The sequence below is a fragment of the Hyposmocoma kahamanoa genome, unplaced genomic scaffold (genome assembly GCF_003589595.1).
Source record: "Hyposmocoma kahamanoa isolate Upper Pololo Valley unplaced genomic scaffold, ASM358959v1 213, whole genome shotgun sequence".
Taxonomy (NCBI): Eukaryota; Metazoa; Arthropoda; class Insecta; order Lepidoptera; family Cosmopterigidae; genus Hyposmocoma; species Hyposmocoma kahamanoa.
The window spans coordinates 133,327-153,498 of NW_020653734.1; the positions used below are offsets into that span (position 1 = coordinate 133,327).

Below are 20,172 nucleotides of genomic sequence, written 5' to 3' on the forward strand. Positions count from 1 at the left end.
GACCATAGTGCAGATTTCTGTTGTTTTTTTTATCAACAGATGGCCAGCTAGCTTTTCAGGCCTGTCGGTAGTTCCACGGGAGATTATTATTACCCGTGGCACTACTAGTAGTCCTGCTGGTAATTCCACGGGCAACAAAGGATTCTTCCATAGACTATACAACTCGAACTAAGGTGTTGTAAAAAGACACATACAACCATGAATGGCCATGATGGATTGTAAACAAAAAATTGTTAAATTTTTATACAGAAAACAATTAAAAACAAATTATAAGAAATACGTTGTGCTACAAATTAAAAAAAAATCTCCACAACGAGCATGGCTGTAATGGGAAGAAAAAAGGCCAGGGGGTTTTAGGGCATTCTAGTCAAGTTACAATTATACTATTTACGAGCCAGTGTGATGAAAATTACAACTTCGCACCCTCGTTGTTATTAACAACGAGTGTCGATAATATTTTATTGTCGATTCGGTATCCCATTAAGTTTATGTAATAAGAGCAAAACTCTGGTCGCTTCCGTACGCAGTCGACAACGGCCGATCAGCTACGCCGACACCCGAACCGCCTACGTACGGCATGACTGAAGCGCAAGCCACACCGCGATAAGTTAGCTCATGTAGCTGCATGTAAAGTAAGCTAAGAAAATACGGGACCGTAGTGACGTGCTGCCACTTAGCACTTGATGCTAGTTTTTCGTTCAAAGCAGTAGCTAATACATTACGTAATCATCTGTAATGACAACTTTATTTACTTTACGTCAACAGAGTTTACTTAGATAGCGGGATTGTTGTTTTAGTTAGTTCAGTCAGCTCGGTTAGCTTAGTTCGCGGTGTGAAGATATATAAAAAAACATGCCGCAGCTGCGTGAGCTAAACTAGTGGCTTCGCTCGCGGTGTGGCCTGCGCTTAAAACGTAATCGAAGTCTCCTAAAGGCTAGTTTCACATCCATTTTTTAAATTTTGATTTGATACACAAACGGAATGCAATTATCACTTGGTAACAGGTACAGTTAGATACATTAATAGACTAGACCACATGCCAAAAACAATGTAGACAGCATGATAAAAAATTTGTCTTAGTACTAAGTTAAACTCATACTCCATTCTACATACAATAAAATCCAAAGGACGAGTAAACAAAAGTGTAAAAAAGTACACTCCATGAAGACCTAGGAAAATAGAATGGAAAAGCGTTAAATGCCCAATGTATATATTAAAATGCACCAAATGTAATTAAATACTTTAATTAAACTATTTTTCTAGATACACTATGATCGTATATAAAACATACAGTACGTTAATAACGCTACAATTAAATGCGATATTTTCATTAAAATGTACACTGGCATTTATTTGATCATAGGAATATTATTGTATGCGTTACGGTTATGGCCACAGAACAATAAATACAGTAGAAGTGCTTAGTTTACGTGGCATGTGTGCCAACAGTTCACGGAGTGCCGCAAACTTGAGCTTACTAGCAGAAAAATGTCTTATTTCGCTACTTTCGAGTGCAAATATGATAAACGCACTTGTAATATTAACTATGGTGGTATTTCGTATCATCGTTAAGCTTATTTTATTCAATTTTAATACATTTTCAGTTTTCTGATTATCGTAATCATTTTTTTTTGACATAACAAACGAAAATAAACCTCATACCACTGTAATATGATCGCTTCTTTTTTGGAGAACTAAGTAAACATCTCGAATTTGTCGTCGTTCAGGCATTGACCGCTAAATGGCAGCACATTGATTGTAAATTTCAATATAAAATCAAAACGTCGTAACTTGCAATAATGGGTATTGACTGTGTTGAACTTTCAACGATGTGCCAACAGGGTAAAGTTTTAATTATACTAACAATCTTGAATTAGTTATTTCTTTTTAAATTTGAAACAACGATCAATCATCAACAAGATTTCATAGTATTTCAAATTATGAATGTATGAATTTTGGCGACAGCGGTTCTGATTAGTAATTGAGTGATTGAGGTACTTCCATTGTTTTTCTTCTTCCGCGGCTATGGCGCGAATTATTTGTTGAGTCACCGCCGCGGAAGCAGATGCTTAAGGACCACGAACATCGAGTATATAACCAGAAATAGAAACGAAATAAGGACCACACATTCCTGGTAACTCATCAGTGATACATCACTTATAAATATCAACTCTCGTTTGCACTGAAATTAGAAAACTGAAATAATACAGCGCCAACAACTGACCTGTGTGTTCGTCTCCGTATATTCCAAAAATATTCTGTATTTATTGTAATAAAGATAATATCTCTAACAAAGGCGTGCTGTTTCAATCGGTGGTGTGGGGAAAAACAACAAAACATCTAATTACAAAACAAACGGAATCAAATTTCATCGGTAATTAAATATTAAATATGTAATTTTGCAATTTTCCTCCATTATAGCAAAGCTCAAGTTAACTGATCGATTTGAAGTGAAACAGTTGACGACACCCGTCAATTGTTTCGAATTCGGGCTGGTCAATCGAAGCGCAGTTGTCATCGTAATGATATGGCAGAATAGTTTTGAAACAAATTAAATGACATTCGTCTCTATTTCTGGTTATATACTTGATGACCACGAACTAGTTCCAAACATGTCTCACAAAAACAAAAAGTCGACTCAAATAGGTACGTGAGTTATCTGGTAGTTAAATTAATAAAATTGATTTAATTATTTCGTAAAATAATAGGTGTAAACTAGCCATCAGTGCTATCTTTTCCATTATCCGTTGGAGTTATGTCTTTATTTATTGAAAATCAGGATTGACGTAAATGCCAATATCATATGCGAGGCTGCGCCCTCTCTCACTCTTCATTCGGAGGTTCACAAAGGAGTGTCCGATCCCCCCGGCTGTTATGTTCATCGAGGCCCTCGAGTGTAAAGTGTCTATTGCTTGGATACCCTGAAATAAGAAGAAATTTATTATTTTTAATGTGTGTATTTTCTCAAAAATTCTTTGGTATATCTACTTTAACCACGTGCTGCACTTTAAGTTCATTGACTTACAATTATATGGACATCGGGTCCGCGCTAAAAAGTGTCCGAACTTATAGGGCGTTAAAATCGTAATACAGAGCGTCATTCACGCTTTAGTCTTCCGTTTGTTCGACTGACAGCGAAGCAAGCAAAATTAGACAGTACTGCGATGACATTACAAGTTAAATTCAACGTTTTAGCGTTTTCATATTTCTTTACATGTCACTACGTTTAAATAGGTTGACTTGGGACATTTTTTTCGTGGTTTTTGTATTAGACCCGTCGTCCATTTATTTGTAAGTCAATGTTTAAGTTAAATACGTAATTCACATTTTATTTTACGTAGTACATTACCGACTGTCCACTGATACACTACAATACCTACAGTGTACTATCTACCTGTATTTTGTACCAATATACTTTTGTCATTTTCTTTGGAAGTCTTTCTATGCGTACTACCACTACAATACATGTATGGGGTAAGGTGGCCCATACAATGTGAATAAATACAGTTATAAATTCCAGACCAAATTTAATGCATTAACATGAAATCATTCAACCTATAAACGAATAACGTGTCGCTTCCAGCACAAGTGCAAAAAGCGACCCTGCGCGATACGGCACGTATTGTTTGCCGGTTCTTGAACTTGAGTCCCTGACCCCGGTTGACTGTGTCGTTGCCGGGAAATACCGCCTCTCCCGTTTAAAAATTTTAACTTAATTTTTCGAGCGATAGGATGGGCGAGAGTCTACAGTACCGACACGCTATGATGGCCGTTTTGACAGATTACAATAGTGAGGTCAAATCTCAATTTATTATCGAAAAAAATATAATCAAATGAGAGTCGCACCTATAAGATTTTAGATTAATAACCGGTATTGCAAGGGGTAGTTGATTAAAAAGTTTTAATAAAACAAACATATACACGTTCACTTAGTATATCGCCAATTCAAAACTGCTTTGTTTAGCATTGAGCTTTGACGGGAGTTTGCCGGAGGCAGAAGTTGTGTGACGAACGTACTAGATTTAGTTTTTAAAAATTTCGAACAACAAATGCCGAGTTGTGTCGTAAAATTAAACATTCCATAAATTTTACTGCACGTCACTATTCACAACAATGTATAGCAATTAGCTCCTTAAACGTAATTATGAATTAATACGAAACTTAATAAGTGGACAAATGTCAAAACGGCCATCATAGCGTGCCGGTACTATAAAACAGATATCCAACCTAACAATGTGCCAGCCAAACAACCACACCTCATAAATTACACCCAAACTCATGAGATAAATAAATGTAGGCCCTACAATGATATCTATGTAGCGTACTAGATGCGGCGTTCCTTACACATGCTGTGAGTCACTGACGTGCAGTGACAACAAAACACTTCAATATCACAGATTAACACGTTCCCTGTGTAACTGGAAATGGAAATTGTTAGAATTGCAAATATGTCAGAATTAGTTTATAATATATTAAATACATTTATGGATAGAAAAACCGTTTCCATGAACCCCCTTCCCATTTTTTCGTTTTTCCCAAATGCCCCACATTTATAGGTTTTTTGCTTGGTGCCACATATATAATTATATTGGTTTTTTGACATTGGTGGATTGTCATTTTGTTTTTATTATCATGTGCGATATGTGCAAGTCCATAATAGACTTTTCTAACTTCTAGTAAAAAAAAAATTTTTTTGTGTTTTATTTGACAGTGATAATCTGGCAACAATGGTTGAAAAGTCATCCGGTACCACTTGCTAATTGCCACAATTTTTGTGGCCCATACGTGCAAGTAAATAAAGATGATCTAGCTTACACGTGCAAATTTTGTTTAACGCTTAAAGGGCCATATCTCATATGTGATGCACTCACGTATCGTTTGGACCTCGAAATGCACCACATGTAATGTACGCACAGGGAACGTGTTAAAAAGCAACAGAGTTCTGGTTCAGACTACGCAATAACAGAGTAGAGGTAATATGAATAACATAGTTACTATGGCTACCATAATAAATTTAAAAAATATAAAAATAGGCCAGACTACATGGTCTAAAGATCTTTGCCTTTCCACAAGGAAAAATACATAACATCAATAATTTCAACAACTCGGCTGTATTTCTTTTTTGTTTTACTTAGTTTGTTTTTCTTTTTGTAGTAATATAAAAATCATAAATACTAAGCGGAATGCCCCTGGGTCTAATAGCGATTTTGCCAGGGGCTTTACGTTAATTCCCCAAATATGGATTAATATCATTGGTAAACACTCAATATTATCTGCCTGTAAAGACTGTCACGTCTGTCCACGGTACTACGATACTGACACTCCTTGATAAAATTCAACATTAAAACATAACACTATCACAATTGATAGTATTTTGTTTGGAACAAGTAGTTGCTGATTCTTGTCTAAAGATCGTCGAGTATATAACCAGAAATAGAGACGAAATGCCATTGACTTACAATTATATGGACGTCGGGTCCGCGCTAAAAAGTGTCCGAACTTATAGGGCGTTAAAATCGTATACAGAGCGTCATTCACGCTTTAGTCTTCGTTTGTTCGACTGACAGCAAAGCAAGCAAAGTTAGACAGTACTGCGATGACATTACAATTTAAATCCAGCGTTTTAGCTTTTTCATATTCCTTTACATGTCACTACGTTTAAATAGGTTGACTTGGGACATTATTTTCGTGGTTTTTGTATTAGACCCGTCGTCCGTTTATTTGTAAGTCAATGCGAAATGCCATTTAATTGTTACAAAACTATTCTGCCATATCATTACTGTGACAACTGCGCTCCGATTGGCCAGCCCGAATTCTAAACAATTGACGGGTGTCGTCAATTATTTGACTTCAAATCGACTGGTGTAACTTGAGCTTCGCTATAACGGACAAAAAATTGAAAAATTACAGAATTTAATATTTAATCACCGATGAAATGTGATTCCGTTTGTTTTGTAATTAGATGTTTTGCTGTTTTTCCCACACCACCGAATGGAACAACCCCCCATCCTCAGAGATATTATCTTTATTACAATAAATACAGAATATTTTTGGAATATACGGAGACGTACACACAAGTCAGTTGTTGGTGCTGTACTTTTTCTGCTTTCTAATTTGTGATTTCAGCGCAAACGAGAGTTGATATTTAAAAGAGATATCAGTACCATTTGCCTGATGAGTGGCCAGGGATGGATGGCCCTTATTTTGTCTCTATTTCTAGTTATATACTCGATGCTATATATTGAAGTCGTTGGGGCAAATATTTCTCCCGGCCTGGAATTCGAAAAATCAGCCCACTGCTAAGCAAGGGTCCTCCTCTCAGGCGAGGACTTAGGCCTTATTCCGCCATGCTGGCCCAATGAGGAGTGGTGGCTTCACACGTTTTCCCAGGGCTGTGAACCTTCTTCGACGTGCAGTTTTCATCACAATGTTTTTGTAGACCTTATGCCACCGAGGTGATTCCACTAATTAAGAAAAGAACTCTAGAAAAATGGGAATATCATTTCGGAGAACAGTCGGTGAATAAAGGCCTTGGAATATGGTACAGAACCATCCAGAGCAGTCCACAGTGGGTACCCTGGTTTGATTCTGTCAATTTAGCAAGGAAATTTCTTATATCGGCTTTTAGACTGCGTTCTGGTCACATTCCAACTAATAAATTGTTTCATATGATGGGTTTTAAACCATCCCCTTTGTGCAGTACTTGCAATAAAATAGAGGATCTGTATCATGTACCTATTGGTGGAATGTAACCGTAACGTAACCCTGAAGGGTACAATGTTTGTGAATGTAAGTTTATGCAATGAACAAATTAATTGTTGGCTCAGACAGCCTATATGTATTGGAGCTCTAAACATGTACAAGTTTTTGAACATGTCCCTTGAGTAGGAAACCCAATATTCCTCCCATAAAGCTGACATAGTCACTCAAGGTGGCTAAAGCCTCAATAAAAAATAGAAAAATAGAACTGTCTCTGTGGCCGAATGGTTACCATGCCGGACTGCCACGCAGAGGTCCCAGGTGCGATTCCCGGGCCTGGAGAAATATTTGGATGGCTTACATTTATTTCGTAATTTGTAATTCTCCGACGATAAGTTGACAAGTCCCATGTGCCTGTAATTTGACTTGCACTGTTAACCGAAACATAGTAATGCTGGACATTATTGCTTGGCGGCAGAAATAGATAAGGTGGCAGGACTTCCCTGAATAGATCAGAATATAATGGAATAGAATAGAATACGTTTATTTGCATTGCAGGATACAGTAATTACATAGGTCTTAAGTATTAATGTAAGTAATGTAAGTCTTTAGTAAATATTAATGGGATTTAATTTTTAGTCTCTATAGTTTCTAATGAATGTAACGAAGTTCTAAGTTTTCTTGTATAACTATACAAGCAATCTGTCAAAAGCCATTTTGTCAATTATAATTTGAAAGTATGTCCTTGTAACAATTTAATTTCGTTTGGTAATTTATTGTAAATAAATACACGTTGAAGGAGTTATTCTTATAAATTACTTTATGGCAACGAGGTTGATATAAAAGATTCATAATTTTTGCTCTAGTTTGCCGTTGAATGACTTCACGTTCTGACCGAACTCTTTCGGAGCTCGACTGCTACTAAATAAACAGTAAAAAAAATGCTTACCTGTATTTTCTTATTATCCGGTGCGGCGTAGAAAAACTGCTTAACCCTCTTCATAAATGGTATCGCATTATATTCAACCAACTCGTGCTTAGCCAATTTTACTCTATTGGCCACATTTCCAATTACTAAATGTTCTCCTTTGGCCGCAAAAATGGCCGCCACAATTACGAAAGCCACGAACAGGAACTTCATTCTTATTAACCACTTTGCACCAAAAGAAAGATAATGATTTTTTAACACAAGTTTTTTTCAAACGTTTTACTGAAATCACCAATTACAATTACCATTTATTATTACCTTTTGGGAGAATGAATTTAGAAATATCTAGAACTTAATTGAATGACTTGATAGTAAACTGCGTCTGTCTAAAGCAAAGTTAAAAGCATAAATGGTGATAACTTTTGTGCCTCTGAGGTCACTAACTAAAGGCCAAGTAGAGTGACAAGGTTTTCCTTATTTATCCGTCCATAAGTAAGTTTGTGACTCATTATTCTTAGAAATGGTATTTATAGTAGGTAGTTATGTGTTAAACAATGATACATATAAATATATTTTTAACTAAATGGACTTGCTCATTTCTTAACCAATATCTAGCCCTGGAGCAAAGATCGGGGCTACGGTGGAACGAGCTAGCCCAGAAGATTGCCTATTCAGTCGCTTCTTAATGATACTCGAGTTGTACATGCTCGGATATACAGTCGCAGACAGGGAATATCATTTTATAAAAGATAACTGAAAGCGCCTTGTATGCATGAAGGGGATATCGACCAAGGATGATATCCCGCCGTACGTCTTGATGTCCGATGGTAAAAGGGGACGGGCGGAATGGGCTGATGGAGCGTATGGGCTCACCGAAGCATATTCTGTAGAATATAGATTTCTAGACTCATGGTTATTTACTAAATGTTATTTTGGGGTAATTCTACAGATCGGGATTTAGTATTTAAAGCACAAAAGAAATGTATAAGAGCTATATTTAGCATTTCTCGCATGGATTATATAATTAATAGAGTCCCAAAATCTATCCGTGAATTACATGTACATTTGTTTAAGAATAAATGTAAACAGTATTTAATTGATAAATGTTTTTATAATATAAATGATTATATGAATACGAGATGGATTTAGGGCCCAATTATAATTGTTTTTATATCTAGTAAGATTACATAAGATTACAGATTTATTTGACTAATTTATGTTATTATTGTCTTTCATTCATTTTTGACATGCACATATTTTAAATTATGTAAGTTTGACATTAACATGATTTTTCGCTTTATTTTTGACATTGTTAATTTTTAGTAATTTTTCTTATATTTTTTCTTTGCATGTTTACTAGTTTTTGACAGTTTTTAATTATAATATTTTGTACATTATGCGACCACCACTAATTATATTTGTATGTTTCGACGAAACTGATTGTAGTAGCACTGTTAATGTATTGAACTGATCTGATGAACTTATTGTACCTACTTCCACAAATAAATCGATCTTTTTCTTTATCTTCACTTGTTACTGGATTCTTACCACGCTATATCTTTTTGTTATATTCCTGATATTTCGAAACGATTTTTTATGATTCCAAGTGACTATCCATAACAGTTGGAGTGCCGGACATTTGAGGGACACTGTCGATGCGCCTGTCACTCTGAGCATAGGTTGACAAGTCCCATGTGCCTGTAATTTCACCAGCACCATTCGAAAGCGGAACATAATAATGCTGACATTACTGCTTGGCGTCAAAAATACGTAAGGTGACAGTGCTTCCCTGGACAAATTCTTTCACAAGGAGCTCTACTACGCTCGGTTACACGCTCCATGGGTGACCTGTGAAGGTTGACATCATAAAAAAAATAAACAAAGACACGCATGTTAGGCCAACAGATCACATTCTCACCACGGTTATAATACATATCATAAGATAGTGTAACTCTTCATAAACGTACTGCACAACTATTCTCTCTATTTCTCTTTATTAAAAAATAAGCGTACTTCCAATTCATCTCACGATGAAGCATGCACCCTTAAATAATGCCTATTCACCCTCACTTTGAAAAAGTCCGAATTATAGCGTTCAGAGATCAACTCTAGGCAGGGATTTCCACTCCATAGTCGTTCGCCATCTAGCGCACATATTCCACTAAATGGCTAGCCGCAGGCGTGTCTTATTTATTCAAATAAGTCATTATACTTTACCCATTGGCGCGGCCGCGACTCTGAAGTAGTTCGTGTTTAGTCGCTTAGTGGAAAATGGCATTAAATGTGTGCACTCGAGACAAAATAACATGACAATCCCGCATACACCGCACATACTTTCCTAAATTGATTGTTACCCTACTACACGCAGAATCTGTTGGTCAATTAAATTATTTTGAACTTAAGCGCTTTGATAAGTAAATAACTGCTTATATGTTATTTGTGAAACAAATAATCAACTTGTAATTCTCATCAATTCTCATTGATTCTGAGAATTGTACCAAAGGTCAATTATATCGTGTTATCTTACAACTCGATTGAAGCAATCATATTCTGTCATTGTCACCTCTTTCATGGCCTAAAATATATTTTTTACCGATTTCAATTCGTCTGTTTTTATTACTCCATGGCCTTTCGCACCTCGAATGAAAAAAGTATGGCATATATAAAAAACCGACCAGAAAAATTTACTTATATGCTTTCGCTGTGTTAAGACGGCTTCTATGGTCCGTGGAAAAACGGGCCTTGGGAAGCTGCCTTTACCGCGGTCTCTTCAATAATAACTGCAACGCATATCTTATGTTCTCAAACACGTATCTTATAAATGGTGTTTATTCAGAAAACGGCAAAACTTTCTGTTTATTTTAAATTTCTTATCAAGGGTGTTAATTTGAATGCATCACCTTAACAATAGGTAAAAGTCAGTGTGTGAATATGAAGGTAATAATAATAATAATAATAAATTTCTTTATTTCGGACTAAGTCCATAAGGGTTAGTAACAAAACACTTAAAAATAGGGTTAGTATTACAAATTGCTTATTTTACAATTTATTATTATAGGCCACAAAACCAATGTGCATCCTAGACCAGTGATCTAGGAAGCAACCCTGTACACGGTTTGCAATTATACTCAGGAGGCTGTTATCGCCGCCCCGAATCCTGCGCAACAAAGAAGCCGCCCTTTTCGCATGATAGCTGAAAAACCATCTAAGCGAGTCACGGCGAACATTCCCGATGCACTACAAAATCGAGGCAGCTTCAACAGCATCCTGAATAAATTATTGTACAACACACGGAGGGAGCTTAAAGCTTTTTGGGTATAATTGACCCATAAGCTACATGTATAAAATGACTGACAGTACGCCTTGAACAACATAAGTTTGACATCGTCAGTACACCTAGCAAACCTACGAGCCAACATGTTGCCCCTCACCGCTAGCGCCCTACGCTCCCTTTCTATATCTAAATCGTCCTTTAAAGTCTCAAAGACCCAGTAATGTAATGTAAAATCTGCCTGCAAAATTTTTTATATACAATGCATTTTTTACATTTCAGTTGCTTTGTGATTTAAGATACGAGTTTGAGAAAGTAACGCGACGATATGGAAGTCCTCGTCAAAACGAATCACATGAGCTCAAACACAATGTAGTTCCTCTCACCTGTCTGCCATTTCCATCATCAAATTTCGTCTGGATTTGAGGCAACCCATAACGGCATTTACTGTAAAATTAAATATCAGAATATGATAGATAGTACGGGGTACCCCATTTCGCTATATGAATCTCAAAAAAAACCAACTAAACTGCCTCTGTGGCCGAACGGTTACCATGCTGGACTAGTGGTGTTCATGTAAAAAAATATCGATATTTTGCGATAAATCGGTACAAAACATATTTTCGATATATCGTAAATAATTCTAAAATATAAAAGGAAGGAAATTTTACTAAGAGCAAATAAGTAAAACCACCAATTTTGATACAATAATCCAATGTATTTCTTATTTCTATATTCTCATTAGCTAGCCGCATATACATACAATATTATTGACAATATTATTATTGTGTGTGTGCGACCAGCCAATGAGTATATAACCACTAGTAGTGGTCCACTACATTACACTAACGGATGAACAGCGAATCAGCGTTCGAAGTGCGCTGCGTTTCTGCACAATTTTGAATTGTGTACTTTCAACTTTGTACGATTTTTCATGTATTCGATAAAATATATCGATAGTACTAATCGATACCGAATGATACGATAATATCGGATTGATTCTATATATCGAGGGCAAATATCGATATTTTTTTGAATATCGATATATATCGAGCACTGCTAGACTGCCACGCAGAGCTCCCGGGTACGACTCCCGGGCCGGGAGAAATATTTGTATGGCCTACATTTATTCCTCTAAGTTTGGCTGTAATTAGTGGTTGTCTATGTGTGTGTCCATATGGCACCTGCGATACAGGGTGTAAGGGGTGTAATGTTCTGTCGACCTTAATGTTAATTGTTTGTCTGTAGATAGGAAATGTTTTGTTGAGTGGAAATACGTGTGTTTCTGTCTTGAAGGTTTATTGCATACTAACTTATAGCTAACGCATGTCAAAATGTTATATAGGTAAAAATAGCTTAAAACGTACAAAAATATAGAGCATGCTCGTGCACCTTGGCCACTAGAGAAACATTAAAGAATATTACAGAAATTATTGTATACAACAAAAAAATAGGATAATTTAAACGGTTGTTATTTATAAATATACAACATTAAAGAGCAAGAGGGCTGGCTCCGCAGCTGAGCTGGCGGAAAGAATAAAAAGTAATAAGTACCAGGATCTCGGCTCCGACTACCTATTTACAGCCATTGGAGTCGAAACCCTTGGCCCGCGGGGTCCCAGTACCCTTCATCTGTACAAAATTTTATCCAAAAAATTAATAGACTGTCTGGGAAACCCTTGGGCCGGCAGCTACCTTGCCCAACGCATTAGCATAGCAATACAAAGGGGGAACGCTGCCAGCATCTTGGGCACCTTGCCGCGGGCTGAGGTAGCTCGATCTTCGAAGGTCTTTCTCTTGTTTTGTACATCCCTGTGTAATGAACCAAACTGGTTTGGATGGTGCAGACGGGATCTGTTTTTCCTCCTCAGGTTCCACAGGTGGTTGATGCTAGCTATTCTGGGTTCGTAGGCCGACTTTCGTTAGTGCGGGCTATGAGTGTACTGCAACTATGGGCTTTACAACGCGACTTCCAAGCGCTTTCTGTGTAGTTCCCGCCTACTGCTTTTCCATAGAGAAGTATCGAGTAGACTTGTGCCTGATCGGTCCTTAAAGGGAGCGATCCTAGTTATTTCAATCGGTCAACTGAACTAGTTCAGTTCTATAGTTCATTTAGTTCATTTCTTTGCGTTGCGTGTGTTTGATATCTAGCACGTTTGATATTTCCACACAAGCAACAGGGAACGTTTGTGGAGGACAGCACCACTGGCCAATCACAGAGCAGCAGCGTCCACGCGTCCAATGAGACCAGAACAAAGACAAGGCGCCGCGCATGCGCGCAAGTCTCTTTGCAACGCAAAGCAGAAGACTCGTGCACCCGGCATTAGTTCGTCTTGTCGTCTTGTCCTTGCTCGGACATTGAACGAATGAATCACGTGGCTGGCGACGATTACACACTTGTCCAATGTGTTCAGGGCTCTGTTTGGGCTTCTTCGATACTGCAGTGTGTCAGGCATGTTTGCCGACGTTAGTGTAGAGGATTTTTACGCACTAATGCGTAAATCCTGTCTGCGCAGAGTGCGAGAGAGCTCAAACAGAGTTCTTAAAATGATAGGGGATAGGTGTTCACCGAACTTCACGTCCTGGGAGCTCGGTGAACTTACCATGTATCACACATCATGTAATCATTTCATTATGTAATCAATTCAATTCATTTCATTTATTTTATTTTATTTTTATTTTGCAATTTTTGTGCTAACAGTAGAATAGCAGTAGAATAGAGCTTTGTAAGTGTACTAACAAAATGGACTTTATATTGTCTGCAATAAATGATTTTTATTTTTTTATTATTAATGTTTTTAAGCGACTTCAAAAAGGAGGTTTTCAGTTCGTATGTTTATTTTTTCTGTTTTTTTTTTGTATGTATGTTACGCGATAACTCCGGTATTTTTGAACCGATTTTGATGATTCTTTTCTTGCTGGAAAGAGGGTACCTCCATAGTGGTTCCATTTAATTTTGAAGAAAATCATCCACCTCTAAGGGGGCTGTTCACGCATGAAGATTCATTTTTATAAATAGCGCCTAACTTTTATTAAAAGGAGCAATTATTTTAATGGTTGATTTTACTATTCTCCAATTCAAAGCGTTTTCTTCTCTCAATATACTTTGAGTAGTGAGAACCGATTTTCATTATCTCCTGTGTCGTCATTAAGTCCCGTATAGTGGCGAACTAGGGAATGAATCCGGGTTTGCGCACTTTCCGGTAACCGATTTCAATAAGACTTGGTAATTATATGTAATTCCACGTACTTTTGAGGTCGGTTTTTTTAGTTCTCTGTACTGAGATTGTTTACGTAACTGTGTTCTTTGTTTTTTTGTTAAAATCTCTTTTTGGCTTGTTAAGCAGTTTAAATTTAAATAGTTTCAAGTTGGTGGAAATTGAAATGACATTAAATTACTCATATTTAAGTACACTATAATTGTATTATTTGTCCGTAAAATTTCCTAAAATGTAAATATAAACAAATAAACTATAGTTACTTTATTCACATGACCTAAGTACTACGGATTTCTAGTATTATGATGTCATTAGTACACTGTACTAAATATTTAATATCACAATTTGTATGGAATCGATACTATTTGACGTTATTCTGTCATTCGTATTAAATATAATTTTTTTACAAAACAGTAATGGAATAACGTATATTTTAGCTAAAATGGTGAGTTTAAAAATCAATATTTACAAGGATTTCATAAACACGTAGGTTGATATTATACATACAGATATCTAGCACACAAAAAGTATGAGCACTAACTTTTTTACAGCCTTATATTTACATAATGTAGATACGTATTAGAGACTTAAAACGAGCTGGCAGCGTTCAGTAGTACATCCTAATTGTCCCAATTGCACCGTTCCCACTGAATATAAACTCTTATAGAGTACTAAATAAACGTACCTGAAAAGTTCGTTATTACATCTATTTGCCAAATTTTTTTGAAATCGGTTACCGGAAAGGGCGCGAAAGTGGATTCAACCCCTACTTTGTCACCCTTAGAGGTGGAATATTTTCTTCAAATTTAAATGGGACCACTACCGAGGTACCCCTATTTCCAACAAAAAAAGAAAAATCAAAATCATTTCACAAATCGAGTTACCAAAAGACAACAAAAAATAGACGCGCGAAAACAAGAGTTATCGCGTAACATATAAATAAAATACAAAATACAAATACAAAATAAAATACAATCGAATTGGGAACCTCCCCCTTTTTAAGTCGGTTAAAAGACAGGTGAACTACCAACGCGGACAGTTCCTAGTTCGTACTGAACTAAAACGACGTGCTAGACGAACTAGTTCATATATGATCAGTGTCGGGAAAGTACTCGTGTTCCTAATAGTTCTATTCTGTTTTAAAAGTAGTGACATGTTTGAAGGGTTAATGGCGACGTACAAAGCTACATACTAATAGTCTGTTTAGCTAAGAGGGAACGGAGCGTCCCGTCACCAATTAAATCCAACAATAAGAAACCGAGTTTTGGATGCATTTTCACCAGGTAGAGCGCCTACAGTTTTAACAATAGCAACATTTTGGAATGTGTTTTTGCTCTAATCACTTATTTTTAACTGACTTCAAAAAAGGTCTGTATTCCACGTCTGTATTTTATTACAACAACAACCACTTGTAATTATCCTTAATGTTCAAATTTAATAGCAGTAGAGCTTCTTGTGAAAGAGCTCATCCAGGGAAGTACTGCCACCCGACCTAGTTCTGACGCCAAGTATTAATGTCAGCATTAGTGTGTTCCGGTTTTGAAGGGTAAGGGTGCTGGTGAAATTACAGGCACATGGGACTTGTCAACTTATGTCTCAGAGAGACGGGCGCAGTGGCATTGTTCTCCGATCTTTGTGATTTAAAGCTCTGAGTGGCATTGCAACTGTTATGGACAGGCGTGTAGCTTACCTTAACTTGTCCGTCCTGTCAATTGATATTACAAAAAAGAATTAACTAAGCCACGGAACGAAACGTGGCTTAGTTGGTATAGCGTCTGCCACGGTATGCTAGAAGACACCGGTTCGAATCCGTACGGATCGAAGGAATTTTTTCTAAGTATTCGATCTTTGTGTTAATATATAGATTTTAAGACTTTCGTGGTTATTCACTAATTTCAGGTTTCTTACCACGGTATGACTTCTTTTTATTTTCCCGATATTTCGGAACGGTTGCACGCTCCATGATCACGGGTTGACTGGACGGTGGATGACGAGTACTTAGTTTTCTCGCATGTACTGCCACAGCATCAACAAATCCAATTCTACCGGAAGATTTCAGCTGTCTGCCACAACAAATTCGTCCCAAAGTTTCTATTTTCATGTAATTTCACATGTATCGTAAGTAAACAATCCTGCTAGTGGCGCCCGCTCCCTATTCCTTTTTTCCATCCCTATCCAGAAACAAAAATCAAATATCAATCAAAATGACATTTCTGTCACTGATTTTTTAAAATACCTTCGACTATGACTCACACTTCTAGAAATCCTACAATGTTCAAAACGTCACTAAGTAACTTATGAAGTTTTGGATCAAGCAACTTTTAAAAAAAATAAAATACTTATAAACTAATAATTAGTCAAAATAAAAAAATACGCGTCCATTACTTTTGCAGATGTTTTCAATAGAAACAATAAAAACTGGTGGTTAAAAAATGATATCAATTGAATATCAATTAACTAAAAATTTAAAAAATTAAATTTGAATAAAATATTCCACCTCCCAGGGTGGCAAGCTAGGGGATGAATCCGGTTTCGCGCATTTTCCGGTTACCGATTTCAATAAAACAGTAAAACTGTGGCAAATAGATGTAATTCCACGAAATTTTGATGTTGGTTCTTTTAGTAATCTATATTGAGATTATTTTCAGTGTTTTTATCGCTTGTTATAAAAAAAATCAACTTATAGCGTGTCAACCCCATCTAGTGCGCCCAAGATTCTAATTCAAGATGGCGCTTCTCGCCATCAAACCTTGTGCTGTAGTCTGTCTATGCCTAGTTGTCATACAATGTCATATTCTCCTACCTAAAATTTAACTATGTTTCTTCTGAGTTTATTAAAGCCTTATTTCCTCAAAGGTTTATTCTTTCGTGTATCAATTTAATTCACTCGAATAATTGTATCTTAATAAATAGTGTTAAAACTATATTCCTGTGATGACCGCGATATTCAAACCCCGAGAAGTTTAATGCGGATCCGAGTGACAGGAGTCTTCTATCCTTGGAAATCTCGACGAAAATAAAAACAACACAAATTGCCGTGATGAAGAAAAACAATGTATTGATTCTTAAGTCGTCGTGCCAAGGAACAGTTTAAAAAACTTAAATCAAAATTCGAAATAATCACAGACATACATATGTAGAAGGTGTGTCAGCAAAAACACTGCCCCTTACGCGAGCAATCATAATTGAGTAAAAGAAACATGGTGCGAGAGTACAAAATACAGGAATATTTCGATTACCTAAACTAAACCCAAAGACTTTACAAACAACTCATGCTTTGCCTTAGGCAAGGCTTTTGTAAACTGGTCTGCCTCTAAATCTGTAGAAGGCTTGTACTTTAAACAGACTACTTTATCATCAACACATTCTTGAATTAAATGATGATGAACGTCTATGTACTTATAGTTCTCGTAAAACATTAATTCTCTACCATTTTGAGTGTACCAAATAAAAAAAAATTAAAAATTTTACCTCTTTTACAGAACTCGCAAGAGCGTAGTATTCAGCTTCGGTGCTAGAGCAAGCCACGTTTTGTTGTTTGTGACTGTACCAATTTACAATGCAAAAGCCGAACCTACTCAGAAACCCTGAATATGACTTTCGATCAGTCCTATCCCCGTTGCCGTGATGAAGAAAAACAACGTATTGATTCTTAAGTCGTCGTGACAAGGAAAACTTTAAAAAAACTTAAATCATGATCTCAGTACAGAGTACTAAAAAAACCGACCTCAAAAGTACGTGGAATTACGTCTATTTGCTAAGTTTTATTGAAATATCTCCTACTTCGCCACTATACAGGACTTGACACTGGAGATAATAAAAATAGGTTCTCACTACGATACTACACAAAGTATATTGAGAGAAAAACGCCTTGAATTGGAGAAATAGCAAAATGAACCATTAAAGTAATTGCTCCTAAATTAATGTTAGGCGCTATTTATGAAAATCTTCATGCGTAAACAGCCACCCTTCGAGGTGGATGATTTTCTTGAAAATTAAATGGAACCACTATGGAAATACCCCCTTTCCAACAAAAAAAGAATCATGAAAATCGGTTCACAAATACCGGAGTTATCGCGTAACATACATACAAAAAAACACAGTCGAATTGAGAACCTCCTCCTTTTTTGAAGTCGGTTAAAAATTCTAAATAATCACAGACATATATAGAAGGTGTGTCAGCAAAAAGGTTTACAAACAGATGGTATTGCTGGGACCACACATTTGAGAATTTCATATCTGAAGAATTTGGTGGTGCTTCTTCTGGGAAACTACAACTAAAACCGCTCGTGAACTACTTATCTCCGAATATCTTTGCTCTCATAAAAGACTATCAATTACGATCAAGCCGTAAAATGACTGAAAGTAACATACGAAAAGCCAAAGAATCGTATTCTAGCAAGACATTTGTTGTGCGCTAGATAACAAAAACCAGAAGAGTCTATTTCAGATCATATACGTGCTTTAAAGTTACTAGCTCAAGATTGTGATTTCCATGCGGTTACAGCACAAGAAAAGTTCATATATGGTCAGGAACTTAGAATAATAACGCATAGAAACCTAGTCCGCACATGCTAAGTGAGGCAAATTGAAACGCGCCAAAAGGGCCTACACGAGCGGGCGGGCCTTCAGTGCTCAAGGTCAACTTGCAACGCGAATACGCCAGACAAACATAAAATAGATACTAATATCACATTCCACAAGGAAGTAACGCGTTTCAACTTGTATTTTTATATAAATATTCACTAAAACCGAAAATTAACCTACTACTAAAACTAGACTACATGAATTCGATTTTTGCCTCACTTGTGACAGTTCGTTTGATATGAAACTATCATTCTATGCGTTATTATTCTAAGGTCAGGAATAAACTCTCAGAAAATTCGCCAGCGTATTTTGGAAAATTATACTCTCTCATTTGACGACGCGCAGAAACCCTATGTCCATACTACGACTGAAAAGAAGGAAAATGAAGATAATTTGTCTGCAATTAATATTGGTCAGAAGAAACGTCGCTGTTTCTTTTGTGGTAGAAATATACATCAACGTATCAAATGCCCTACTTTTCTTTTTTTTTCGTTTTTGCCAAAGTTTCTCCTTTTTTTTAATAATAACGAAACTACTCTCGGTAACTTGACAGTCGATACAACCTCAAATGACTAGTTGTTCCACGTAACAGTCAACGTGTAGACTCAATCACAAAAATGTATATTGAGTGATTTATAAGCAAATTTGAGGATATACATGATACCTAAAAAATTTCATAATAGAAAATAAAGATATAGAAATAACCTTAGACTATTATTATTTTTTCCATCCTCTATGGAAATAACCCTACCGAAGAACTCGTTTACAACTTCACCTCTTTAGTCATTTCATAGACAGAGGACAGAACTAAAACATACTATTTCTAATTTCATCATAATTTTCGTCTTCTGAACTTCAAAAAAATCTTGGACATTGACAATTGCAAAACAATTGCGGGTCAATGGCTGATAGCTATACGCAGACGTATTGGGAGAATTGTTTGTTTTTTGGTTTGTATTTAATAAGCGCATTTTATGGTATCATGCAAGGTTTGAATTTGTTAATAAATAACAAATGTTATTTTTCAATTTTTTATGGTAAGTTCCTTCCTACATCTACTTTATTTCTCCAACGATCTGTCATCCATTTCATTTTAGTTTTTTTCCTTAAAATCAACGTCACAAACGGCTGAACAGATTTCACCGAAGTATCTCGGGAACGCTACTCAATATTTAATGTAAATCATCAAGTAATTTTACAGGCATTATGAACCTGGCTGTCTTTATCTCCTTTCATATAATTATGGAAGTCATAGTAATATCTACTTTACAAAATTGTCATTAGGTCGTCCTGAAAGGTATATCCAACTTAATTCATTACGCCCATTGTCCACCACATTCCATTTTATATATTGTTGTTTATTACAACAACAAGTCAATACCATTATTCCAAATCCTGTACACCTGTGTTAGACAATGGAAACTTACAGATTTAAAGGTGTACAAATAAAAACAAATACATTTTGCATG

The 20,172-nt window shown here is 36.3% G+C and overlaps 1 protein-coding gene across 1 annotated transcript; it reads right to left on the reverse strand.

Annotated features, from left to right (window-relative positions):
• Nucleotides 1-2,493: 2,493 nt before the first annotated feature.
• Nucleotides 2,494-7,991, reverse strand: LOC113227713. The gene is made up of 2 exons (XM_026460701.1): nucleotides 7,649-7,991; nucleotides 2,494-2,921 (listed from the first exon to the last, which is right to left on the reverse strand). The coding sequence occupies exons 1-2, from the start codon at nucleotides 7,838-7,840 to the stop codon at nucleotides 2,766-2,768; spliced, it is 348 nt and encodes a 115-aa protein (XP_026316486.1). The 5' UTR covers nucleotides 7,841-7,991; the 3' UTR covers nucleotides 2,494-2,765.
• Between the last annotated feature and the right edge of the window lie 12,181 nt (nucleotides 7,992-20,172).